Raw genomic sequence first — 26,686 nt, 5'->3', positions numbered from 1 at the left:
CTGATCTCTTCCAGATGGAAAGCTGTAAACCCCTCAAGTCTTCAGCAGTTCCAGTACTGCAGGCATTTTTTTTTTTCATACCATTTATTTCTGGGGAGGGATCTGTGCAAGATCCGAGCACCATATCCGTGATACGGTCACTTTAATAATAATCTTGGGCAATCTGTACAAACCGAATGACTCACAGTGGGCCATATACAGTCCTAAGGGATGAGGAGATGCTGTAATGTCTGCATCTCCACGGAAAACCCTAATAACAAATCAGAACGTTCACTCCGTGTTACTTCATTGAGACCACAGTGTCTGGTTTGAAAACCTATCCCAAAAACAGTAAAACAAGCAACAACTTAATTCACCCAAAGCTGTAGAATGGGGAATTGACTCCATTACAAAAGAGCACAGAACAACTAAGTGCTTGAGGTCAGAATGATCCAACTGTAGCAGGTATTATTAAAACCCTACAAAAATAAGGTGGGTTTTCTTCTTTCCCGTTCCTGTGTTTTGCAGCTGGTCCCAGTGACTGCATACCTCACCGTTCCTGTTCTGGAGCTCTCTTGCAACACGCTGGATTTCAAGACCTGCTTTGTTGCACAGACCAAGACTGAACACGTCTTCCTGTGGAACAGGAGCGGCTGCAGAAGTTACTGGACTGCTTTGCTGGGTATTCTGGGTTTGCAGTTGGATTTCCTTGTTATAGTTTCACTATTCAGTGTTTTTCTATATTAAGACTGCACGCACTCACTCAATACATAGCCAATACAAGATCCCGTTGGCTGCAAACATCAGGTCTGCTTCTCTTCTCACTTATGTGGGTTTTTTTTTTGTTTGTTTGTTTGTTTTTGACATCAGTGTATCTCTACTGATTTCAGCAGTTACTCCAGGTTTAACCAAAAGATTGAATCGCAGCCCTCATAGGTAGTGGACGTGCTTTGTGCATTTACTATACAATCCTAAGAGGCAACAAGAAGCAGCAGCTCCTCATGAGCTCGGTTTGAGCTTGTGCTTCGTGACGTTAACAACAGATGGATTTCAAAGCAAAGAAGATCAGGGCCTTATTAATTAGACGTGAAGGCCACTGATCGCTCCCCTTGATTAGAGGATGGAAAGAGGAACTGGCCACGTGCACGGAAAGCCTCTGAGAGTGCGAGACATGATTTATTAGTTGGCTGGTAGCACGGAGGCACGTTGTTTTGAGCGCTACATGTTGTATGAACTTATACAAAGGGTCTTGTATTGCTTTGTTTGATATTTCCCCCTTCAACGCAGATGAAGAGGAAAGGCGTAACGACCTGGAAGTGTTTTCTGTCTCTCCTGCTAATGGCATTTTGGAGGCACGAGAAGGGGACCCACCTACCAAAGAGATTTTACAGATCAGCTTTACTGCAAGGTACAGTTGACAGGACTGAAATCGTGCTGTTATTCCCTCTCAAGCCCAGACTTACGGTGCGAGCAGTCACTTGTGTTACCCAGCTGCTCACTCCGCTTCTAACACGTGCCAGTCCTGGGCTTCCAGCTGGTACCTTTTCCATGTAACCATGTTCCCTACACCGCTCCTTTGTACAGGATTTCTTTTGGAATTGGCACCAGGAATGCCAGACTTTAGATTTACCCACTCAAAATCATGCTGTTCCCACAGCTGGCGTGACAACACTGACTGTGTACCACCGCTTAAAATCCCTTTCTTCGGGGCAATGTCTTCAACAGAGGACAGATCTCCGGCCTGTGAACCAGACACTGATAAAACAGCCGAGGTCTTTCTGCATCCAGCACTTCATTAGGACAGAGGCAGAAATGTGACCAGAGCAGTTCAGAATTCCAGTAAAGCATCCATTTGTCATGCAGGAAAGCACAATCTCTGGGATCTTTCATTATTGTTTATGTGGCTTCTATCTAAAAGCAACTGTTTGAAGTCCTGTACGCCCCTATGTGCATTCAGAGTTCCTCTTGATGAAGCAAATGGAGTAAAACGTTATTCCAGTGCAGTGACAGAATTTGTTTTACCCTTCCTTAGCCTGGTGCAATGTTTAGCGCAACAGTCATGTTGATGTTTGATGAGAAAGGAAAAAAAAAAACCAATGTATTTTTTGTTGCCTCTAGTCCAAATGTTTTCTACGCAACAAAGATAATGTGAGCTCCAGGCTCAGCTGACAGCAAAGAACAGAAGAAAGTAGTTGAAAATTACTTGTTTTGTCCTATAAACATCTAATATTTTCCAATTATGTTCGTGAACATCTTATCATAACCTTTTGTCAAGGCTAGACATTAGTTGTGAATGGAAGAGGCAATGACCCAAAGCCTTTAATGTCTTTGTTTTCCATTACAAAGTATTTTCTTGGAAGTGATCAAACGGTGGCAGAAAGTTTAAGACAAGTCCATCCCAGTGATTTCAGTGACTGCCGAACACTGCTGACAGGGAAGGGTCCAACTACAGCCGACACGTTACTGTCCAGCTTCGGAACACGCCTCAAGACCTTGATAGCTGGAGCCACTCAAACCTCAGTGGGACAAGGCCTGGAGCAGTTCTCCCCGCTCAGAGGGATGTGGTGGACCAGAGACCTCCCCACACTCCCGACTGCCTACATTTTTCTGAAGTGCTTGTGAATACGCCCAAAGCGCTACTTTTTGTCTGACAGATACGCTAATTGGTGTGCCTGAAAGTACCAGAAAATAACCATGTTGCTGTGTAGCAGCCGGTTCAGCTCTTCAGCTCCAGACGAAGAATTCCCAGCACAGCGGAGCGCGGGTCTCAGCGTGGCATCAGTAAATAACGATATGCAAGGTGTGAGGTGATTTTAATAATTCAGGACCCTAAATCAGTGGTTTTCCTGCAGGGGAATTTTGTATGAGGAGGAAAAAAATAAAAGGTGTCTGGCAGAACAGGCTCTTGTCCCAGGGCTTTACGACAGCCGTCTCTTCGACGCAGAGCAGTCCTTCAGATGAAGAGTCCCAGGAGTGTTGGGTACCATTAGCCTTAGGCGAGTTATGCTGGAAGAATTCCATTTGGCACAAGGGATAACGACACTTGCTGTAAGCTTTCTGATGTTCATTTACCACCTGCACTCCAGTGACTGCCCCTTCTCTTAGGGAGTCGACAGAAACTTTTCCATTTCAAACTCCATCTGTCGCAGGAGGGACGAGTTTTCACCTCAGGGTAGCGCAGGCTCCCAGACACTCGCCCCCAGCACAGCTTTGTTTTATTTATTTAACTAAAACAATTTCACAAGTAGGAAGACACTTCAGTTCTTTCAAACACGAAGTTAATAATCCAGTGTCTTTCCTTTGGGTACAGACTGGACCGTTCTTTTCACACCTCCCCTATGGGCATGTGGGAGGTGACACCATGGAGCGAGATTGTCACCCGCAGGCTCGACACTGATGTTAGAGCCCAGTGCTCGTGACTCGGAGCGATTTATGTCTCAGGGCACCATTCTCCCCTTTTTCCTCATCTCATCTTTAACCACAGAATTGCATCAAGCTGTAACTGTACTGTCTTTTCTTTGCATTTTAGGAGCAACATTGAATATGAAATGACGGTGACCGTCACCGGAATGCTGGGAGAGAAGCCGTGCAAACTACAGCTCAAGGGACGCGGAACGTATGATGGAAAGTATGAAGACCTGCATTTAATTTAAGCAAGACAATGTGGGACAGGGCAAGGTAATGTGTTGGATGCAGATGTGCCATCAGTCCAGCCTGTGTTTTCATCTACTTCAGTTGTTTTAATATGGATTGGAATTTTAGCAGAATGAAATTTTAAATTATGAGGAAAAAACCCTCACGCTTTAAAGAAAATAGTTATAATCTCATTCTTTGCTATTGCTTTTATTGCCGTGATAAGCTCACCCTTACTCACAGAACTGGGCTCTGCAAAATACTCGATTCTAAACTGCGAAGCAGCTGATGGTAACAGTGAGGTCAAACCCCTTTGCACATCCCAGCCTGCCTCAAACTACAATTAAAGACCCTTCATACCTTAAAAAGCAAAACCTTTTGTTTTGCCTTGTTTATTTCTTTGACATTAAAATGGATGTTGACACATAATAAAAGCAAGAATTAGTGCACAGGCCCGTGTTCCCCTGGCTGCGTTCTCAGTGCCAGAGATGAAAAGCGGAAGAGCCAACTTTCCCTGGGCTCCTTGGAAAATTCCCAGCCTGGACGTTTCATCATGTTCGGGTATGAGAACATCCCCTTCGGCTACAGAGGGAGGAACCTGCTGCCTTTTAATTCTTTCCCCCCACATGGTTCCCATTTACTTACACTTCTCATTAACTGTTTTTAGTATTACTTTAGCTAAAGGTCACTGAAATTCCCACTTCTGGGCCTGTTCAGTTTTCCACTCCCATCACATAAAAGGGTTTTGTTAAAGGCAGCGTGTGCAGAGGAAGGGGCTTCGATCCACACCCGAGAACAAAAGCTGCGCCGTAGCCACTTTCTGTGCTCAGTTTATACACAGGAACCTCGCTGTGAAAAAAGGACCCTCAAAAAGATGCTAACGCCCCTCTGCCCCCTCTAAGTAATTGAATCTTTTTGTGCTCTAAAATACAGCAGCTGCGATTGCCGAGTGAGCCAGGCTACAGGAATGTGAGAATATAAAATCTCTCTCTCCAGCTAAGGACGACCTTCAGCTAACAATCACCATCAAAAGAATACAAATATATTGCAAGAACCCAATTTGTATTATTAAGTGCAAAACCAACAGCCAGCACAAAGAACTTCAGTCCGTGTTACACATTTAAACTCTTCTAACACGTCAAGGATGCTGAGTACATTTGATGGTAACGATGATGAGCACATTTCTTTTTCAAGCCGTTAGCTCTGAGCTTCAGTGATCTGACGATTCCCCGTAAGAGGAAGAACAGATAAGGATGAAACATACATTTAGCTGCTGTTCATGTAGTGCTGGGCAGTAAGAGTAATGCTGAAATCTGATTTATGTCAGGTAAGTAAAGATTATTAAGCGTAAGCTTGTTCTTCTAAGTTAGAGTCACACAAGCTGATAATTAGAAATGCGTTATAAAAGGTGGAATGGCCACGGTCAAATTCCTGGCTTCTATAAATCATCAAAACCTTTCTCTTCAGGCACCTCAAGGGTTTGTTTGCTCCTGAGTAAATTACTCTCTAGTCCTTCCACGCTCCCCCACTGGAGGCTTCTGAGCAGCTTGGGTAGAAGTAGAAAGTTACAGCACATCCCCCCCAGCACAGGGACAAGTTAAGACGCAGCCGATTTACGGCTTGGATGGGACAGAGAGAGTTGTGAAGGTGCATTAGTCTTTGCACGCCTTTCAGAACAAGCTCTTCTAGACCTCCTGCAAGACGGTGAAATCTTTTAAGGAAATTCTGGAAAAGCTTTTTCATGTGCACTGTTGATTTCGTTTTGAGCAACCGCTTTAGACAATTTGTCATACAAAAATACTGTACTGTGAACAACTACTCGCTGATGATAGTCACAGAAAAAGCAATCAATTAGATTAGAAATATTCATTTGTCATTGCCACACAAGGGCCTAGAGTTGAACTTCAGCTGAGCTCATTTCTCTTTCCTATCGGGATGCTTTTTAACCCTGAAGCAAATGCCTGTTTTGCATTTTCCTACCTGCTTTACAGATCTGTACGATTTATTCTGCTTCCCAATTTGTGCCTACAATTTGTAGATCTAATAACGAATCCCTGAATGGGGTTGATTTCACAGTGCAAATCATTTGCTATCACTCAGCGAAGGCTGCTGGAGTTTAGTTCCCTGGGTACTCGAACACGGCCGCAGCGCCCATGCCCGTTCCAATGCACATGGATACAACCCCGTAAGCCCTGAAACAAAAGAACACATGGAATTCAGAGAAAGATCAGGTTTAGATCATCTGGGGGGGGAAAAGAATAAATCTGAGCTCCCACTGCTCTCCTGTGCGTCACCAAGAGATTCTAACCCTGGAGCAGGTGCTGGTGCCCTGGAGGGTGTTTGCAGAGCACATGGGTACGCGTTCCTCTGCCTGCTCTCTGGACAGGAGCAGTGCACCAGGAGCTACTGGGAGGGCTGGGACCGAAGTGTTGCAGCGCAGCCTTGCAGAGCCACCAGCTCTGGCCGCTGAATTGCTGCTCTAACACTGCATGGTAGAGGTGTCTACTCCAGGTGTCTACTGCACCACCACGGACCAAGAGAGACTCCATTGATGGGCAGCAAGACATTACACAGCTCTCCGTAAAGAGAGCCATCGGGAACTCATCTTCACAGCTAGCAAAGGGATGGAGAAAGCTTAGCCCAACATGGTGGTTACTTCTGAGCCTAAGTTCCTCACGTACACATAAGGCATTAAGGCTAATACCATTCCTCAGCGCTCACCTTCTCCCTCTGCGCTTCAATTCATTGAGCAAGGTGACGACTTGACGAGCACCAGTACAGCCCAGTGGATGCCCCAGTGCTATTGCTCCTCCCAAGGGGTTGACCTTCTCCATGGGAATGCCCAGCTTTTCAACACAGTAGACGGCCTAAAAAAGACAGAGGGAATGGTTTCACAGAGATGCTCTCACCCCCGTTAGCTCTCAACTCTCCTGCAACAGAGCTAAGAGGAGCAGAGAGAAGACTGGTGATCTCATCTGCTTATCAAGAGGGGCAGCAAACCATCCTAGGCAGCTCTAGGGGCTTCAAAAAATTTGTGCTCAAAATGAATTTAGCTCAAACTATGTTTGCTATTGCACAAACTCCACATCATTGTGTCAGCTGCTCTTAAAGGATTAAGCAGTACTTGGAGGCCCGGCTCCAGCTGGAGCGCGTTTCCCAGTGGAAAGGAGCAGAACTGCATGGCAAATCCAAAGCACAGGAAGGGAGCTGAGCCTGCGATCTGATGGGCAGCTCGCAGGTTTGGGAAAGACACTGAATTTCACTGAATTTTTAGAGTTGGAAGGGACCATAAAGATCATCTAGTCCAACTCCCCTGCCGAAGCAGGTTTGCCCAGAGCACGTCAGAGCATGTTACTCAGGACTGCATCCAGGCGGGTCTTGAAAATCTCCAAAGAAGGGGACTCCACACCCTCCCTGGGCATCACGGTACTGAAGTTTCTACCTTTCGCCAAGGACCTCCACATTGGTGAGTGCAACACACTGACACCACCCAGTAACAAATTACAGCCCTTGTGAAACAGAAGTTTTGCAAGTTGGTATGAGGATATTATAGTAAAGATTAAATTATTATCCAGTGGACATGTTTTTCTGTTTTTTTTTTTCCCAATATTAAGCTGTATAAGCAACGCCCTCTCATTTTTATTTGACAAAAAGGGAAAATAGTCTGTGCATGTTATTAACATTGCCTGAAGATGTAATATGTGGAACAAGTCCAAATCTTAATTTGGAGACGAAGCTGAAATACACTCAATTACCAAGGAATGTAGCAACGCAAACAGGAGGATCACTCACCTGGCTTGCAAAGGCTTCATTAATTTCATATATATCGATGTCATTCAGAGTCAGACCTACGGTTCAGAAAATCAGGATTTAAAAGGAGGTATTTTTGCCTTATGACTACATCAAAGAGAATAATTCACTTAAACACTCCCTTTATGAATTCTAGTTCTACTCCACTAATGACAACAAGAGGGTGACCATGGCTCCCTGTGGGATATCTACGCTTGTATGCACATTTATGTACATTAATGTCTAAAGACCATAAAATGTCACAGTCCATGGTACCGTGTCACTGAGTTCAAGTTTCCTTAGATTAAATGTGATTTATTTGCAGAGGGATTAAAGATTGAAGGGTATTTCGACACTGAAAGATAGAACTACAGGTGAGCACGTAACCATAGCAATGACAGGCTGACACAACAATCATCTGCTATAAAAGCTATTTAACCCGATGAGTATGATAAGGATCTCTTTTAAGGTTTTGAATTTAAGTTCACTGTTTATAGCACATGCTAGAAAAATATAATCTCAATTTTCAGTCCACGGAGTCTGATTTGCCTCGTGCCTGACACTGTGCCAATGACGAGCGGTCCTTACCTGCCTTCTCCACAGCGACAGGAATGGCGTAGGCTGGTCCTATGCCCATAACGTCGGGTGGGACCCCCACCACAGCGAAGGACCTGAGCACCCCCAGGACCGGGAGCCCCAGTTGTGCTGCTTTCGAGCGTTTTGCCAGGAGAACAGCAGCGGCTCCATCACTCACCTGGCTGGCATTACCTGTTGGAAGAGAGCTATTAACACCTTTATTTGCCTGAACACACTCTCTTACAAGGCAGATAATCCACAGGAACAACACGAATTTAAGAGCAGAGCTGACCTGCTGTGGTGCTGCCATCCTCTTTGAAGGCCGGCTTCAGCTTTGCCAAGCCCTCCAGGGTGGTGGAGGGTCTAATCCCTTCGTCTTGGTGCACGGTGACTGTCTTTCGGTTGCCCTGATTATCTACAACAGTGGTCTTCACTGGAACAATCTCCGTTTTAAACAGTCCCATCTGCTGAGCTTTTGCTGCTCTGTTAAAGGAGAGCATGAAAGGTTAAAATATCCTGGAGGTGAACTGCAAGAGAACGAATGCCAAGGAAAGCAGACAGTAAGGGAATAAACTAAGGTGTGACTTGGTACACAGGTACATCGTCGCCGAGTAGCGGACAACAGGAATACTTATTTCCAGTCACAGGAAGACAAACTTCTTATCTCTATGTCACAGGAAATATATCACTAACCTTACGGGCATCTCACCCCAAACCCAGGTCAGAGGATCACACGCTTCTGAGCAAGATCCCCGTTCTGTTCCCACCAAGACCTCTGTGACTGACTGACCACCACCCGCCCACAGCATGAAGTTGTACTTGTCCAGTGGTACAGTCACACCACAACTATAAGAAAATAAATGAACCCTGATCTTCAAACGTCAATTCTCATTTTTGAGTTTGAAGAGGGCAACTGGGCTAAGCCTCCACATAATGCTAATCATTTCTGACAAGTTAAGGAATGGCTGAAGTTTCACTCACTCCTGGTTTTGTCCTACTAAAGACAAGTTGAGCTTCAGACCCCGGACTTCAGGTGTGATCTTCCGGCATTTAAATGTAACCTTTGAACCCAAAACGATTGTGATTTACGTTGCACAGTTCAGTGTGACTACGTAGAAGGGTATCACTGAATTTAGCAGTAAAGGTGCGGTGAAGGTAGGGTCTGGTCCCTGAGACAACAGCATTAGCAGAAGGGAACAACTGACAGGACCAGACTGATATAAGTAGGCAGAATGCAATTAGCTAAATTAGAATTAGCTCAGGGCATATAGTGTTAATCTTTCGTATCAACAAGGAATTTAAAAGCCTCCACAGTAAAGCTGATTTAGAAAATTTACCTTCCAGCAGTAGAGCACCCTTTACAGGGAATACAAGTTGGAGACCGAAAGCTTGTTTTATTCCCATCACTTTACGCTTTTACTAATAAAATGAAAATATTTAATATTCCCAGGCAAGGGAGAGTTAGAGCAAAGCGCTGAAGGACGGATCAGCAGCTCCGCAGACATCCTGAGAGCAAGGCCAGAAAATCACCCCTTTCCTCACACGAGTGGCGAGGATGGCGTTCACATACCCTTTGCGCTATGGGTGTCAGTGAGAAAGGCTGGCAGGCCAAGTTCCCTGGAAGCAGGGCCAGAATTTAAAGGTTAACTGGCCTGTGCAGTGGCTTCCTGTATTAGATAAGTAATTGGACCGGGGCGATGCTTAAACAGAGCTCTGAAAATGAGGTTTAACTCTTTGACAGCAGCAACGTTAACACAGGGCCTGTCACCTGCCGGTACAGCCACATGGATCCCAGGGGTCAGTTTGCTTTGGCAGTCATTTAACCCAAGAGGAAGGTCATTAGAGGCGGAATTGGACTCACTTGGAGCCAAACACCTGCAGAGAAGACAAACCTCTCAAAAGCTCGGCAGTTCTTTAGAAACAGCTACATTGAAATATTCCCTCTTAGGAAAGGTTCCTTCTCCTGCCGCTCCCACCTTCAGTTTCAAATGATACCAAGCCAAAGCCACTATGAAAATACTGAACCACACATTCGTTTCAGAAACCTCATGGAGGCTGCATCCCTCAGATGCTGAAAAGCACGGGGGCACCCACTGCTGAAGGCTGGCACGGCTGGCGATACGGCACAGGGTCAGTCACACCATCCCCAGGGCAGCTCTGCACTCAGGTTTCCTGATCACACAGGACATTCTCTGGCCTTCGCTTCACCATCTCAATCTTTACTCACTATTAAGGTTTCGAAGGCAATGCAACGGCTGCACTTAACGGCTCTTGGGGTGTAGCAATTTGTTCTCTATCTGTATTTGTTCCTTAACTAAAAGGTTAAAAAAAAAAGAAAAAAAAAAAAGCATTTACTTCTGTTGAGAAGCCAAGGCAAAGGCATCTTGCTTCTTTCGGGAAACTCCAAACTTCTCCGCCACGTTTTCTGAGGTTATTCTGGGGAAAACAACATGATAGAATTAATGCAACGACAACGCAAGGTCCAAGCGCTGGCTCTAGTCTCAAAGCCAACGGCTGCCCTCTCAACCTACGACTGCTTGGCAGAAGCAAATCCTGAATCAAATCCAGAACCAAAACAAGGCTCAAATCCACTCTCAAGTTTTTGCTCATTAAGCCATTGAGCTTAAGACATGAGAAGCTTTTGTCGGAACTGCTGATCTTCCCACCCGTTTCACACCACAAATCCTCTCCCATGACCAAGGAGGCTGCCGACATGTACAGATGCCACCCCACCATGTTCCAGACAGTCACCGAGGAGACAAACCATTGAGAAAACCCTTCAACTTTGGGAAGAGGAACCACTTACCCCATTGGAATAAGGCAATCTCGAGCTTTGCTGTTGTCCATCATACTGGAACTGATATCACCGGGGTTATTTGCATTTCTGAGGGACATCGTTTCCACGCTAAACAGAAGAAAAATTTGAGTTTGCTACTGGTGCTTTCATACTATATTTGTGGTAATTGCTCAGTTAAGTCTGATCAAAACTCAGCATCTTGACAACATGCTTTCCCATCATCCCAAAGGAATGCAGCCAGTAAGAGCTGGCTGAGGCAGAAGCTCTTCAATCATCAAGGTAAGAACTACCAGAGAAAGAAAAGAGATTACTACGTTAAATTGGTCCTTGTTTCACCAGGAACAGGATACCAATGTCAACAGCTGAATTCTCTTGTTTCCACAGTTAGGTAGGAATCGTTAATGATTCTGGCACTTCTGTCCTCAAACATAAGGAGAAATTTAAGCTAGAGTTTCCAGCGAGATTGTCAACAGCCACAAAAAATGCCACTTGCAGCCTAAGGACTGGTTGGCAGTATAATAAGAAAAGTATTAAGCAAAGCACGACAGAGACTTCAGTGCGTTACAGCGTTTGTATTTCGCAACAGAGAATTGAAGACGTGGATCCCAGAGGCTGGAGTCTTTCACCTACAAATGAGTTGACAGATCGAAGACACCCAGTTTTACTGCATAAATACCCAGCCAGCGCTTAAGACTAGTGAGCTTTGGAAAGCCAGTCTAGACCATGAAGCCTATGACAGCAAAAGGGTGTGAATTCTACTCTGCACCGCAAAAATACATTAATGAAGAGTAAGTAACATTCCAGGAATGTATTATTCCTGGAAAATGCTGGACAACCAGAAAATAAGGCTTTTCCCCAAACAGCTTATAGTTTAAATTCCTGATAGCGCTTACTAACTCTACTATGGGACACTGCGTTACTTGACTTCAGCTGCACCTACTCCCAGATGGAAGGTACAGAATTGGGATTTAAGTAGGATCAAACCACAGCCACGGTGTTTAGTGTTGCCATCCAGTGTCTCTCCACCTACAGGAGAAAAAGCGTGACTGGGAATAAACCCAGCTCACAAATGCCATTTGTAACGTATGGATTTTATGTCTTCACGGAGGTCCCTGCAGGGTAGAGGCCAGGAAGCTTCCCACGGTGAAGCGCGGTGGCTTGCGCTCCCAAAGGCACAAGGGCTGGGTCCCAAACCCTTGAGCCTTTCAGTACCTTTAAGTGTAACATTTCGGGGGACAGTGACAAGCAACCGCTTGAAACACGTATGTTAAAGCGCACGCGGGAAAAGCATCACGCGCTCAAGCTCGAGCGTTCCCCATGAACACCGAGTGCTCAGCCTGCAGCAGAGGAACACGCCTGTCCTGCGGAGCTGTTTATTTCGCAGCAGCCTAAGAAGGGCGTTCTCAGCATCAGATCTTGCTCAATCAAGTATGTGCAGGTGTTGAGAATTGTAAATATAAATATTTTCCTAAGGGCTACCAGATGACTGTGTACAGTAACAATTCAAGACAGACTTAGAGTTAACCAGGTAAAGAAAAAGAAAAATCCAATATTTTAGCCTCAGGATTACTGAATATTTTTTTTTTTTCATTCTTTTTTCTGAAGTGAATGTGTACATGGTCACTAATATTTCTCCAAAGCCAAATCTCCAAATCTAACACTTACAGAATCCTCTAAAAAATAAACACTTCTTATGATGTTAGGACTGAAGCAAAGAACAGCATAACCATCCACTGCAGAAGAACATCTCCTGTAAGTCTGCAGAACAGTTATTAGCTCTTCTGGGTCTAATAACCGGTCTTCTAAGAGGCTAGTTAATTGGAGATTAGTTAAAAAGCTAATTATGGGAGGTTCTTCCAGGCTGTCAGAGCTCTGCACACAAGTGGTGTCTACAGCAGGGCCAGAGGACCCCAATAAAACAGGCTTTTTGCACACTTGTAAGAGATACTCATCCTCTTACTGCAACCCCAGCAGACACAGCACCAACACCCACATCTCCATGAGAATTAAAGGATTTTAAAGCATCCTCCCTCAGACCCTTTAAGATGACCCCATCTTCTACCCAAGTACTCCTGGAAGTACTCTGGAAATACATGGAGGTACTCTGAAAGTACTCTCTGGAAGAAGCCTCTGGAAATACATGAATTGCATCTGCAGCCACCACTTAAATTCAGGTCCTAATTTTAGAGTTTCTTCACCCATTTGTCAAACGAGGACAGCATCGATTTCCTTGGCAGGGACAGACCTGGTTGGAAGGGATTTCTAACTCCTCACACAAGAGTTACTGCAGAGGGACTGAGCGCTGCTGTCGGGCAGCCTAAGCGAGCGCCATAAAAAGACATTCTTACCCACAGGCCATGCCAATGTCGTACGATCCGTTTCGGATGCCACCTGTAAGAGCAGGGCGGAAACATTCTTACTGTCATTGGCAGCAAAAGCACATCCGTTCCAGCTGCGTTTCACAGACACCTGAGGCACCCACTACAGCAAACGGGGTCCTCCCTCCACCCTACCGCCTGCCAGAACATCAGCCAGGTCAAGGAGCTGGTAGGGCTGAAGACAAACCATGGCCTGATATGCAACCAAAGAGGACAGGAGGGACCCTTCTAGAAGCCGCCTGACGTAGAAGCGATGGTAGAAAACCAAGTTACTTCTCTAGGGGTAAACTCGCCCACTCAAGGGTATAAAAGCATTCGACCAACACCACACTGAAAATTCCTTACAGCAGAACCCATTATCACTATTTTTACTGCTCAGAGAGATTTGAGGACAGGAGAAATGAGCGCTTGGGGTGGGGCAGGCACCGACTCCCATCTAAGTGCCCCTAATACTTACCAGCTATATTAATAATGGCCTGTAGCCCAGAGGAGCACTGCCGGTTCACGCTGGAGCACGGCACCGTCTCCGGAATACCACTAGAAAATAAGACAGCGTTGGCAAAGGCTCAGTGATGAAAACCACACAACAAAGCAAACCTCTACAGACAACATTAAGCCACTTGATTAAACTTTAACCCTAAAGTTCAAGACAGATCCCTTTATACGTTTGTTGATCTATTTGGTCCTGCACCAAGAGAAAGCAGAGTTCAGAGATAATTTCCACACAGCTCCCAGTACAGTTTCCCCACAAATCTGTCTTCTCTGTAGACACGGCCCTCTCCCGTGCCCAGTTCCTGAGCTCTGATTGGGGCCAGAAATGCTGAGAGGCTCCGCAATATTCATAATTACTGGTGGGCTGTGTCTGCACCTCTCCAAAGCGGTGGTTGTACACGGATTTACGGAAGCAAACAGCACTTGGAAACAGATACTGGCTGAAATATTTGGAAAGTGGAATCCAGCTCAATATGAGCCATTGACCACAGCCCCGGGAAACAAACAGAAAGCCCTGAGATAACTCCATGGTTCCAGGCCCACGTAGAGCAGAGAGAAACGCAGCCTTGCAGTACGGAACGGCAGCGGGTGCAGCTGGGAGCCCACAAAACAAGACCTCCCTGTCAGAGGCTCAAAGCAGGCGGCACAAACAGATTAACAGGCCTCGCTCTGCTTCCCTGTCCCTTCGCCAGCAGGGTTCTCCAAACCCCGCCACGGTTCTCCAAACACTCGATCAAAGTCTAATTTCTAGGCAAAAGGTGATTTGCTGTCGCTTCTTAGGAGCGCGGCAGCCTCACTGCAACCTCTGCCCCAGTGCTGCTCCATAGCCAAGGCCTGAGAAGGGCAGGAGGAACCTCGAGAGTTTACCTTAGAAACTGTGCGACTCTTGCAATCAAAGCACCAGCTCCAGGCTGCAGCACGTTTCCTGAGGGCAAAGATATGATTCCAGTCAATGGGCTGCATTTCCCTCGCTATTTGCCTCAGGCATGGAAGGGATGTTGACGTTGCCACGGCTTGCTACCACCCGACACCCAGATCAGAGCCCCACCACTTGAAAGAACTGTCACGGAAGACACATGGATTTCATAAACCTAAGGCTCTGCATGAACCCCTTCCAACCCCACGATCTGCAAGTGTCCCATGGGACACCAGGAACGGCCCGTCCCAGAGAGCCAGATCCAGACCAGGAGTTCCATGTCAGGATGGAGGTGGTTTACCCACCCACACAGATGTCTCCCAGGATCTCAGGACGAAGGTTGACATCTTGAAGGACAGCCGTCATCACGGCAGACAGCAGCTCGTCGGGTGTAGTATCCTAAAAGCACAGGGGATTGATTAGTGCTACTTAACGAACACCAGAAGCTGCCCTGTCACCAGTTCACCCTCTAACTATTTCAGAGGGCATGACACTTAAACAGCTTTTCCTCTCAGCGCACGAGGGCTGTTGTTTTCCTGTAAAAGCAGAATTATTCTGTGTGGTTTTTACCCCGGGTATCTTTCAAGCACCGTAACACACGTTGCTTTCTCACCTAGCCTGGTTTGACACAAGCACACTCTGTAGGGCCTTCAAAGCCACACGACTACGGTGAGCTCTGTCACCAAACTGAGCGAGCGGAGCCTCTGAATTCATTTGGTGAAAGAAACCCTCAGCTGGTGGGAAGCACAACAGGCGTGACAAGACCTATTTGGAAGGATGACAAGCGACGTGCATCCTCAGGGCCATCCTGGCACCGTGCTCTGGCCTCGGTGGGAGCCCCAAGACTCTGCGCTTGCCATCCGGCGAGGAAAAGGGGCCGCTGGGGAGCAGGGTGGCAGGTCCGTGGAGAGGCTGTTTTTCCAAGTGGTTGCTCTGTTTGAGCACAGCAGGTAAAAGCAGCGCGGCAGAGACCTGCCCCGGGCTTCAAGGGGAGCCGGGAAACTTGTGGGTACCTTGGCTGGCATTTTTGGGGGTGCTGGTGGTCCTGCTGCACCGGCACCACACACCCCCTGCATCAAACCCCTCACAAAATGCTGCTTTGAGAAAGTTATAAAGCTGAGCTCCTGGGGGTAGTGCGCGGGCAGGGACCCCGCACCTGGGGGCAAGGAGGGGGGTCCCCACCTCCCTGGGGGTAATCGGCACCTGCGGGGGGGCCTCAGCGCCTGAGGGGACCCTGACCCCGCACCCTGAAAGGCCGCAGCACCTGAGGGGACCCTGACCCCACACCTGAGGGGCCTCGGCGCCTGAGGAGACCACAACCTGAGGGGCCTCGGCGCCTGAGGGGACCCAGACCCCGCACCCTGAGGGGACTCAGCAATCAAGGGTGCCCCCACCTCAAGGGACCGCTGGGACCCGCAGCTCCCCGGGAGGGGGCCGGGCGGGCAGGGTCTCCCCCGCGGGCCGTACCTTGAAGCCGCCGCGCTTGGCGCGGCCGATAGCGGTCCTCCGCCCGTGCACCACCACCACATCGTCGGGGCTGGCGGCCCGCGGCGAGGCCCCGGCGCGGCTCCCGCAGGGCGCGGCTCGAATTCCCGTCCCGGTGCCGGTGCCCGGGGGGGAGCCGGCGAGGTGCCCCAGCACCAGCTGCACCCTCCGCATCGCCCCGCCGCCCGGCCCCGCCGCCATCTTGTGCCGTTTGCGGGGCGGGGGCGCCGCGGGACACACCCCCCCTCATTTGCATAACCACGCCCCCAATCCCCGGCTCGCGCCGCCGCCGCCGCGCACGGGCAACGAGAAAGCAAAGGAGAGGCGTAAAACGATATATAAATTAGGCAAAACAGATAAAAAAGAGGATTAAAAATAAATAAATATTCGAAAAAGTAAGTTTAAAATAAATAAAAAGTAACATTGATGAAGGAAAAAAAAAGGGAAAGGAGAAGAGAAGGGAAAGGAGAAGGGAAAGGAGAAGGGAAAGGAGAAGGGAAAGGAGAAGGGAAAGGAGAAGGGAAAGGAGAAGGGAAAGGAGAAGGGAAAGGAGAAGGGAAAGGAGAAGGGAAAGGAGAAGGGAAAGGAGAAGGGAAAGGAGAAGGGAAAGGAGAAGGGAAAGGAGAAGGGAAAGGAGAAGGGAAAGGAGAAGGGAAAGGAGAAGGGAAAGGAGAAGGGAAAGGAGAAGGGAAAGGAGAAGGGAAAGGAGAAGGGAAAGGAGAAGGGAAAGGAGAAGGGAAAGGAGAAGGGAAAGGAGAAGGGAAAGGAGAAGGGAAAGGAGAAGGGAAAGGAGAAGGGAAAGGAGAAGGGAAAGGAGAAGGGAAAGGAGAAGGGAAAGGAGAAGGGAAAGGAGAAGGGAAAGGAGAAGGGAAAGGAGAAGGGAAAGGAGAAGGGAAAGGAGAAGGGAAAGGAGAAGGGAAAGGAGAAGGGAAAGGAGAAGGGAAAGGAGAAGGGAAAGGAGAAGGGAAAGGAGAAGGGAAAGGAGAAGGGAAAGGAGAAGGGAAAGGAGAAGGGAAAGGAGAAGGGAAAGGAGAAGGGAAAGGAGAAGGGAAAGGAGAAGGGAAAGGAGAAGGGAAAGGAGAAGGGAAAGGAGAAGGGAAAGGAGAAGGGAAAGGAGAAGGGAAAGGAGAAGGGAAAGGAGAAGGGAAAGGAGAAGGGAAAGGAGAAGGGAAAGGAGAAGGGAAAGGAGAAGGGAAAGGAGAAGGGAAAGGAGAAGGGAAAGGAGAAGGGAAAGGAGAAGGGAAAGGAGAAGGGAAAGGAGAAGGGAAAGGAGAAGGGAAAGGAGAAGGGAAAGGAGAAGGGAAAGGAGAAGGGAAAGGAGAAGGGAAAGGAGAAGGGAAAGGAGAAGGGAAAGGAGAAGGGAAAGGAGAAGGGAAAGGAGAAGGGAAAGGAGAAGGGAAAGGAGAAGGGAAAGGAGAAGGGAAAGGAGAAGGGAAAGGAGAAGGGAAAGGAGAAGGGAAAGGAGAAGGGAAAGGAGAAGGGAAAGGAGAAGGGAAAGGAGAAGGGAAAGGAGAAGGGAAAGGAGAAGGGAAAGGAGAAGGGAAAGGAGAAGGGAAAGGAGAAGGGAAAGGAGAAGGGAAAGGAGAAGGGAAAGGAGAAGGGAAAGGAGAAGGGAAAGGAGAAGGGAAAGGAGAAGGGAAAGGAGAAGGGAAAGGAGAAGGGAAAGGAGAAGGGAAAGGAGAAGGGAAAGGAGAAGGGAAAGGAGAAGGGAAAGGAGAAGGGAAAGGAGAAGGGAAAGGAGAAGGGAAAGGAGAAGGGAAAGGAGAAGGGAAAGGAGAAGGGAAAGGAGAAGGGAAAGGAGAAGGGAAAGGAGAAGGGAAAGGAGAAGGGAAAGGAGAAGGGAAAGGAGAAGGGAAAGGAGAAGGGAAAGGAGAAGGGAAAGGAGAAGGGAAAGGAGAAGGGAAAGGAGAAGGGAAAGGAGAAGGGAAAGGAGAAGGGAAAGGAGAAGGGAAAGGAGAAGGGAAAGGAGAAGGGAAAGGAGAAGGGAAAGGAGAAGGGAAAGGAGAAGGGAAAGGAGAAGGGAAAGGAGAAGGGAAAGGAGAAGGGAAAGGAGAAGGGAAAGGAGAAGGGAAAGGAGAAGGGAAAGGAGAAGGGAAAGGAGAAGGGAAAGGAGAAGGGAAAGGAGAAGGGAAAGGAGAAGGGAAAGGAGAAGGGAAAGGAGAAGGGAAAGGAGAAGGGAAAGGAGAAGGGAAAGGAGAAGGGAAAGGAGAAGGGAAAGGAGAAGGGAAAGGAGAAGGGAAAGGAGAAGGGAAAGGAGAAGGGAAAGGAGAAGGGAAAGGAGAAGGGAAAGGAGAAGGGAAAGGAGAAGGGAAAGGAGAAGGGAAAGGAGAAGGGAAAGGAGAAGGGAAAGGAGAAGGGAAAGGAGAAGGGAAAGGAGAAGGGAAAGGAGAAGGGAAAGGAGAAGGGAAAGGAGAAGGGAAAGGAGAAGGGAAAGGAGAAGGGAAAGGAGAAGGGAAAGGAGAAGGGAAAGGAGAAGGGAAAGGAGAAGGGAAAGGAGAAGGGAAAGGAGAAGGGAAAGGAGAAGGGAAAGGAGAAGGGAAAGGAGAAGGGAAAGGAGAAGGGAAAGGAGAAGGGAAAGGAGAAGGGAAAGGAGAAGGGAAAGGAGAAGGGAAAGGAGAAGGGAAAGGAGAAGGGAAAGGAGAAGGGAAAGGAGAAGGGAAAGGAGAAGGAAAAGGAGAAGGAAAAGGAGAAGGAAAAGGAGAAGGAAAAGGAGAAGGAAAAAAAAGGGAAAGGAGAAGGAAAAAAAAGGGAAAGGAGAAGGAAAAAGAAAAAGGGAAAGGAGAAGGAAAAAGAAAAAGGGAAAGGAGAAGGAAAAAGAAAAGGGAAAGGAGAAGGAAAAAAAAAGGGAAAGGAGAAGGAAAAAAAAAGGGAAAGGAGAAGGAAAAAAAAAAGGGAAAGGAGAAGGAAAAAAAAGGGAAAGGAGAAGGAAAAAAAAGGGAAAGGAGAAGGAAAAAAAAGGGAAAGGAGAAGGAAAAAGAAAAGGGAAAGGAGAAGGAAAAAAAGGGAAAGGAGAAAGAAAAAAAAGGGGAAAGGAGAAATCAGAAAAAGTAAAGAAGAAAGAGAGAAGGTGAAGAACAAAGAGAAATAAGAAAAGGTAAAGAAGAAATAGAAGAAATAGAAATGTGAAAAGTAAAGAAGAAATTGAAATAAGAAAACTAAAGAAGAAAAATTTTCCTTTAAGAAACTTTAAAATAATAAAAAAAAGAAATTAAAATTAAATAAAATTAAAAAAAAAAAAACCAAACCTAAACCCCGGTGCGTCTGGAGCAGCTGAAGGCAGCAGCCGCCAGGAGAGAGGGACGGGCAGAGCCGCAGGGTCTGGGAGCTGCACAGAGTCACTACTTCCAGCAAACCCCAGGAACCACCAGCCCCGTCCCTGTCACCCCCCGGGATGGTCACTCCAGGCGACCCCTCGCCCCCCCAACAGCCGCTGCCTACTGGGAAGGGTCTGTACTGGTGTGCGGGGGACGGCAGATGTCCCGCTCCTGCCTCCCCGCCAAGAGAAAACCATTTCTCCACAGACACAGGATGATGCCCCGCGCAGGGAAAGGAACCGGGCCCGATGTCGCCAAAATATAATAAAATTTAAAAAAAAAAAAAAAAACAAACAAATAAACAAACACACAAACAATAAACAAACCAAAAATCAAAACAAACGAAAAAACCCAACTTTACATGGCATAATATTACATTCTCTTTTCCTAGTTCCATTCTGTACATCAGAACACTGCAAGGGTTCGAAAAAATAAAAAGGCAAAGGCACCTGAGGAGTGAGTTGCGCACACAAACACACACATGTGCACACACGTGTACAGACACACACGCGCACACGGGTACAGACACACACGCACCACATCCATCCACAGGAGGACTGGTGGGGTTGGTTTGGGGCCCCCGAGAACGTTTTGGAGCAACCGGGAACCCCGTTTTGCCCGCAAGGCTTTGGGAAGAAGGAAAACACCCACCCACCACCCGAGAGCTGAGAAAATCAAAACCAAACAGATTCAATGAAAAAGGAGAAAACAGCTTAAACAGGGCTTTGGGTTTTGTTGGGTTTGGTTTTTTTTTTTTTTTCCTTTGGTGAACATACTTTTCTGACAAAATCCTTCCCAGCCAACACAGATTATATTTGTTTTCTTGGGTTTTTTTCCCACCCACCCTATATTACTGAACAGACGGATGGATTTAGTCCTACCCACACAATAAAATTCTTCATTTTCCCCCCAGAGGAAGGGGAAAATTTCCCCCACCCCGGAGCAGAGCTGTGGTCACAAACCCCCGCTTCGCCACAGCCCAGCCTGGGGAGGAACTGGCCTCAGGGAACCCTTTTAGCTATTTCTTTTAATTCGCCCTAACGCTACCGGTCCTTGGTTTCCTTTAAATTGAATTAACTCGCGTTTTTGCATCTCTTTTCGGAGCTGCGGCCAAGGGAACGCTCCCGCGGCCGCACCAGCGGTGAAACATCTTCAGCTCTTCCACGCAGAACTCTTCAAGGATGCGTGAAGTCACACAAACAACCCAATTTCTCAATTTTCCCCTTCAGCCCAAGCAACGCTTCGCCATTTCAAATTAAAAAAAAAATAATATTAAAATAAAGCTGTGTTTGACCCACTGGCCTGAAGCTGGACATGCCCCAGTAACTGCCTGTTTAACCCTTTACTGGGATGGCTGGAAATGGCTAACGCAGCAGGGAAAGGCAAGGTCGGATGGTGCTCAAAATAACCAAGACCTGGTTAATTAGTTAGCTTCCAGAGAGTCTGCTTTCTCCATGCTCAGGTTTTTCAGCTGGTCAAAGAGGCTGTAGCCCAACTCTGCTTTCAACTGGCCCATTTTCTTCTACAACTTCAAATACGCTGTGGGAAGAAACCTATTTTCCAGCTGCCCTTGACGGAGGCAGCTCCACTCTCCTGGTCTGAGGGTTCACAGTCCTGCAGCTTCTTCCCCGGCACCACCGTGGAGGTGACATCCCCCATCCCCGCACCTGGGGCTGGTCCCACAAGGCATGGAAGAGAAGACACCCAACCCGATCCGCAGGTGCCGGTCCTCTCTGCCTAATTTTAGGCACCCGCTTGGGTTTTACGAAGACCCACCAGGCTCCTCCTGCAGCTCCGCTTCCAAAACACGTTGGCACCCCTCTGGCCCCACGGTAGCCACGTGGGCAGGGTTCAGCAGGGCGATGGCTACGAGCAGAGAGCCACCCTCGCCAAGACCCTCCCCAGCTCCCACCTGAACCCTGGTGGTTCCCAGGGTTCTGCCCACCACTGGCATCCACGGCGTTTCAACATCTGCACGGCCCGTGGCAGAGGTCCCAGGCATCCGTCCGTGCGTGTACCTCGCAGAGACCTCCTGCGCCCCGAGAAGACCCCTTCTTCCACGACTCACACACGCACACACACATACACACACACACACACACACAGAGGCAAAGCCAACATGGCTGCTGTGTCACTGCGCCCCACTCCGTGCCGAGCTGAGCATCGCTCCTTGATTGTAACCGCTTTAAGGCACAGAACAGAATTAAAGGCCGCCCCACTGGAGACGCCGGCTGGTCCCGCGGCCTCCAGGAGGGTTCGGTCCCCTTGTGAACGGGGACACCTGGGTCCCCCCTGACTCTGCGGTCTGAGGATCATCTCCCTCCGGCTTGGCTAAAGCCTGTGTCTGTTCCCCTGCCAACGGTGGTGATCGCCACCGAGCATCTTATTCCTCCGCTGCTCCCGGGGATGCTGCCAGCGTCGCTGTCATGCTGGGGTGGGGACAGACCCCCCATTTGCCGCACTTTCCCCAAGAGATAAGTAACACGGCGAGGAGGGGGGGACTACCCCGACATCGCTGGTGGCAAGAAGGTTACTTGGTCCGAGGCCAGCACCCGCCCAGTCCGGGAAATCCCTCGCTCCAAATTCCCAGTGCCGAAGATCCAGAGCGCAGCTTGGAAATCCAACGAGGCGGCGGGTGCCGAGCCGGTGCCCAGCAAGAAGGGACCCACACGGGCCACCACCAGGATGGCCTGGGACGGAGGTCTGAACCCCAGAGCCCAAAAGGCTGGGGGTCTGGCAGCCGCCCCCCCTCCCACCGGCGTTTCCCCATCCCCGCTGCCAGGGGCTCAGAGCCCGCAGTTGACGAAGGGGTGTCTCAGCAGGTCCTCGGCCGTCGGCCTCCGCTTCTCCTCCACGAAGATCTGCTTGAGGAAGTTGCGGCAGGAGTTCGAGACGCCGTCGGGGAGCTGGGGGTTGGTGGGCTGGGTGGCGATTTTAAAAATAGCCGCCATGGCTTCGAACTCTGCCCACGGTGGCTTCTCCGTTAACATCTCCACCACGGTGCAGGCCACGCTCCTGCAACAACACCAAGCACACAGGGGTGAGACAGCGGGTAAGGGACCGGGATGGCTCTGCATTTGGAGTCTCATCGGCTCTAGGATTGCGCCTGCCTGGCATGGGCTGCGCAGGGAGTAAACCCCCGTGAGAGATGGGCACACCTCTCCAGTGCACGTGGGCCCCTGAAGCTCACTGGTCACACTGGTCCCTGGCACAGGGCTCTCCGCTCCCACTAGCGAGAGGGAACTTGCGAACCTTGCCCCAAAGCTGGTGGCTTTTCTGCCTGTGTTAATGGGCAGATATTTTCATAAAATCACGTGAGAGACCTTATCGGAGCGTGCCCTGGAGGGAAACCCAGGCACAAGTTTAGACACCACAGTTTCATCAATAGCACGTAGTTCCCCAGGAAGCTGAGCTTTCTTTGGAAAGAAAGGTGTTCACCTACATCTGACTTCATCTCACACATGCCCCTGAAGGAGCACACCAGATGAGCAGAAAAGAGCCCGAGAGCTTTCCCTGTGCTCGCTGAAGAATCCTTGTCTCAGCAGCGACCCTCTCTGCCACCTCCATTCGTAGCTGCTCCTTACAAATAGAACACCCCCCCCCCTCAGCCAGTGCAGGGCTACCTGCTATGGATTCCCTAAGGCTTCCCCCTGAGGTTTCCAGTGAGGGAGCAGTTTTTGTTGACCCTACTTTGCTCGGGTACCCAATGGAAAGCACACTGTGAAAACAGTGCCTCCTCCCCATTTATTGGGAGGATTAGTAGCGTTACCCCAACTCTTTTAGGCTCCATCTGACACCTGTGGATCTCCACAGATCAAAACATTCACAAGTAGCCAGTTACTTTGGTCGTCTTCGTGCCCCACGCAAACACCCAGCAGCAGTTCTTGAGAGGCTGCACAAGATCCCCCCGAGCCTCTGAGCTGGGTTTAGCTACGACGTGGTCCCTCTGGATTATCTGTACAGCTGACCCTAACGTTTAGCTCCCATTTTCATCCTTTGCACTGCTCCATCTTCCATCTACCAGCAATACCCATTGCTCCCATTCCACCTTCCCAAAGAGGTCATTTGTTTAAGCAGCAGTGGTGGGGTTTCTATTTTATATTCCTTACCACACGTCAGCTTTCCTTCCGTAGCCTTCTCCACTGATAACCTCCGGGCTCATCCAGTATGGCGTTCCCGTGACAGATTTAATCCCAGTCCCAGACATGCAGATGGTCTGGATGCGTTTGCTGGCCCCAAAATCTCCAAGTTTCACATTTCCAGCAGAATCTCTCAAAATATTGGCACCTGGAGGTGAAAAGCGAAACCAAAAACCCCAAGAGATGAAGCAGCAACCTCAGTTGAAGTGACTACAGTGAGAAGAGCAGGAAGAGCAAAAGCAAAGAGCTGGACATAAGGGAGCTTTGGGGAGCCTGGACTCAGCATTATGCAACACCCCCCCCTCTTCTAAGGCTCTCCAAGGGGGTTGACTCCCATCAGCTCTCCTGGACTGTCCCACTCAGCAGGTTTCCCAAAAACCAAGCAGGGAATGGGAGACGACAGATCATCCTCCCCACGCGCAGGCAGCAGAAGAGCCTCAAATGCCTCTGATCACCAGGGCCCCTCAGTTCTTGGGTGTTACACCAGGTTTTTAGACGTGTAAGGGCAGTTAACAATAACCCCTTTCAAGAACACTTGATCTGGGCTTCCCAAGCAGGAGGGCGGCACAAGATTTTGGTTTCAGCTGCTTGTTCAAGATTCTCATGGTTCAAGTTGGCGAAGGCCAGGGGCAAAAATACTTTGAACACCAGCTCCCCGCACTATGGTTTTGCACAAGAATTTCTATTGGGGTAGGAGGAGTTTGGGTTGAATAGATCCAAGCAAACAAGAAGCCTCTCTGTATTATCTACTCACCTTTAATGTCCCTGTGGACAATCATATTGCTGTGTAAGTAGAAGACGCCCTGCAGGATCTGCCTGGTGTACTTCCGTGTGACGTTCTCAGTCAGAGCACCGTAAGCTTTTAGCTGGTCCTTTATTGAGCCCTGTTGCAAAGAAACAACACACACCACCTGTAAGGACCAGCAAAACCCAGTGCATCACGTCGCAGTGACTTTTTAACTTCCCTGACCACTCTGTCTCCCAGCTATAAAAAGCCACTCTGCTGTAGAAACAGCAAAGCAAAAATCCACCAAGTGCTGAATGGAGCAAAGGCTTGTCCACAGCATCCCAGATCCCAGTGGAGAAAAAGGTATGGTTTTCGGTGTGTTTCAGTGCTACCTTCTGCCAAGGCTGCAGATCTTTTTCCCCCTCTAGTGGCTGGACATCACCAATAGCTCATGGAGAAGGACCAAACTCTTGAGGAGTTACAACTCAAGTGAGAGGATCAACTTGACCAGTTCTTCAGGGCCAAGCTGATGAGTCAGTCTCCCATGAAGCCTCCCTGCCCCTAACTTGTCACAGCAGAGACTACCCACTGCCATGAAGAGGAAAAACTCTTGAGGGACATGATCAGCCCCACACAGGACTTCTTCAACAAGACAACCCAGGGCAGACAATTTGCAAGTACCCAGCCTTGAATTTCTGACTCAGGCTCCTAGTGGTTTGATTTTATTGATCGAAGAGGGAAGGAAACAGGGGTGCAGATCAGAAGCAGATTTGGGGTTCAACCAGAGAGGTCATACCCAGATCCACCTCCAGCATCCAGGTTGGCTGAAGAGCAGGAGGGGAAACTCATCCTGTTTCTGCCTGTCCTGCAACTCTAGGGTTGATCCAAGATTGCCATAGTCCTTCTGCTCTGGGACTGCGCTCCACGTCAGTCACTCAAACTGTATCAGCTTTTCCACATCCACCCACCTCTGCTGCTGCTCTGCCCAGCTACTGTTTTGGCCTTCTTTTGAGGCTAGTGACGATCCTGTGGATGGGCCTCTTGTTTCCCTCTCACAGTGCTGCTGAAATAACCTGAGATGCTCAGAAATTACCACCCCCCCCCCAAACAACCCCTTGTATTTGGGGTATGTTCCCTCACGCACAACCCAAACAAGCCTTCTTATCCTGGCCTTCCTCACATCAAACAAGAAGGGGAAACAGGGTCTTCAAGGCCTGTGGTCAAATAGATCATTCCATTTTCCAAGCATAAATTAAAAAAAAATAAATAGTTTATGGACAGGGAAGGACAGAAAACACAGAGTCAGCTATTTAAGGGAGGCAATCCTAAGAATGCCACACTGATGGTGCACCCAAGGTTGGCTCCGTGAAGAATTTGCTGAGCTGGCTGTGTTAAATCAGAAGCTTGGCCAGACAAGCGTTGCAGAGCTGCTGTCCTGCAAGGTTTGGGAACTCAACCACTTCCACTGGCCTTGGAAACCAAAGCCCTGAGCTGCCTTTGTGAAACGAGCCCTTGTCGCAGCACAAAAAGTCAATCTGTATTTGGTCAGAGCTCTGGTTTATCATTAAAAAAACAAACATTCAACTTCCAGCCCTGCTGGACACTGCCCCGGCATCAAATGTTGGTTTCCTGGCTGCTAACAAACATCGGCACGCTGCAGGATAAGCAGCTGGTGAAGGGGGACTGGTGAAACTCCCGGGGTTTGCTCCTCCGGGTCCATGCCTCGTGGTCAGGCCTGGAAGGGAGACGCCTGCCCACAGGACAGGGCTTGGAAGGGACTCAATCGCTTGGAAGTCCACCTGATTACTCACGTGCGAGATGTGTTAGGAAAACTTCTAGCACGTTTACTAACGACCAAAATTATTTGCAACCAGATGACTTAATAGTCCCTTCTGACCTTACAAATCTCTGTATAAACAAGGGTTTATTCTCCCACACTCTGGGGAATGAATCCAGCTGGACAGGCGGGACTTCGGAGAATGGATCCTCCAGCAATGGAAATAGCGTTACGCTGGTTTATGCCAACCCATAGCTTTGTCTAAACGGCTGACGTAACTCTCATGCTCGCAAACGAAGAAAGATGTTCAGCTAATCTGCATACGTTCTCCAGCCCCTGCTTAGACTCCCTCAAAGCTTCCTGATCTTCTTCTCCCCTAGGGATAGGATGATTTCCATCTATATCATCATTCCCTAGGTGGAATCATCCTGTACCAGCAAAGTCACAAATTTAAGCCGCTCCTCCACGAGAGGATAACGCTACCAACGAAAAGTTCCATCCTGAACAGGAGAAGACTTACAAGTCAGTAACACTGTTCTCAATACACACGTGCTGAAAGCCGTAAATAATTGGTGACAGCTGTGGGTGGACAGTTGTACTATTAGCTTTTCCTGCAGGGATTTGCAATAAATACTTAAGGATGGGCTCAGGCCACAGTGTTTGGAGCCAGATCTGCATCATGTC

The 26,686-nt window shown here is 48.6% G+C and overlaps 3 protein-coding genes across 4 annotated transcripts in view; 1 reads left to right on the top strand and 2 right to left on the bottom strand.

Moving 5' to 3' along the window:
* The window catches only part of DLEC1 (DLEC1 cilia and flagella associated protein), a 38,881-nt gene extending 35,249 nt beyond the window's left edge, over positions 1-3,632 (top strand). The window contains exons 36-38 of the mRNA XM_074157641.1: positions 508-661; positions 1,267-1,387; positions 3,509-3,632. Coding sequence (XP_074013742.1) covers positions 508-661; positions 1,267-1,387; positions 3,509-3,632 — 399 coding nt within the window. The remainder of the gene's footprint in view (positions 1-507; positions 662-1,266; positions 1,388-3,508) is intronic.
* Positions 3,633-3,797: 165 nt separating this feature from the next.
* ACAA1 (acetyl-CoA acyltransferase 1) lies at positions 3,798-16,248 on the bottom strand. 2 transcript variants are annotated; one of them, XM_074156903.1, is made up of 12 exons: positions 16,028-16,248; positions 14,866-14,959; positions 14,512-14,569; positions 13,610-13,689; positions 13,123-13,165; positions 10,784-10,882; positions 10,333-10,413; positions 8,270-8,460; positions 7,990-8,169; positions 7,405-7,460; positions 6,334-6,479; positions 3,798-5,804 (listed from the first exon to the last, which is right to left on the bottom strand). In XM_074156903.1, the coding sequence occupies exons 1-12, from the start codon at positions 16,244-16,246 to the stop codon at positions 5,729-5,731; spliced, it is 1,323 nt and encodes a 440-aa protein (XP_074013004.1). In that variant the 5' UTR covers positions 16,247-16,248; the 3' UTR covers positions 3,798-5,728. The 2 variants fall into 2 exon arrangements, with proteins under 2 accessions (XP_074013004.1, XP_074013005.1); XM_074156904.1 differs by lacking the exons at positions 7,990-8,169; positions 10,784-10,882 and having other exon boundaries at positions 16,028-16,247.
* A 3,871-nt stretch (positions 16,249-20,119) lies between these two features.
* The window catches only part of LOC141470884 (mitogen-activated protein kinase kinase kinase 3-like), a 42,780-nt gene continuing 36,213 nt past the window's right edge, over positions 20,120-26,686 (bottom strand). The window contains exons 13-15 of the mRNA XM_074157177.1: positions 24,253-24,382; positions 23,469-23,646; positions 20,120-22,374 (exon numbers count right to left, since the gene is read on the bottom strand). Of these exons, the coding sequence (XP_074013278.1) occupies positions 22,146-22,374; positions 23,469-23,646; positions 24,253-24,382 (537 nt within the window). The 3' untranslated portion in view covers positions 20,120-22,145. The remainder of the gene's footprint in view (positions 22,375-23,468; positions 23,647-24,252; positions 24,383-26,686) is intronic.

Source organism: Numenius arquata, chromosome 12 (genome assembly GCF_964106895.1).
Source record: "Numenius arquata chromosome 12, bNumArq3.hap1.1, whole genome shotgun sequence".
Lineage (NCBI taxonomy): Eukaryota > Metazoa > Chordata > Aves > Charadriiformes > Scolopacidae > Numenius > Numenius arquata.
Note: the sequence above shows the minus strand (reverse complement) of the source record. Positions and strands in the feature narration are given on the sequence as shown.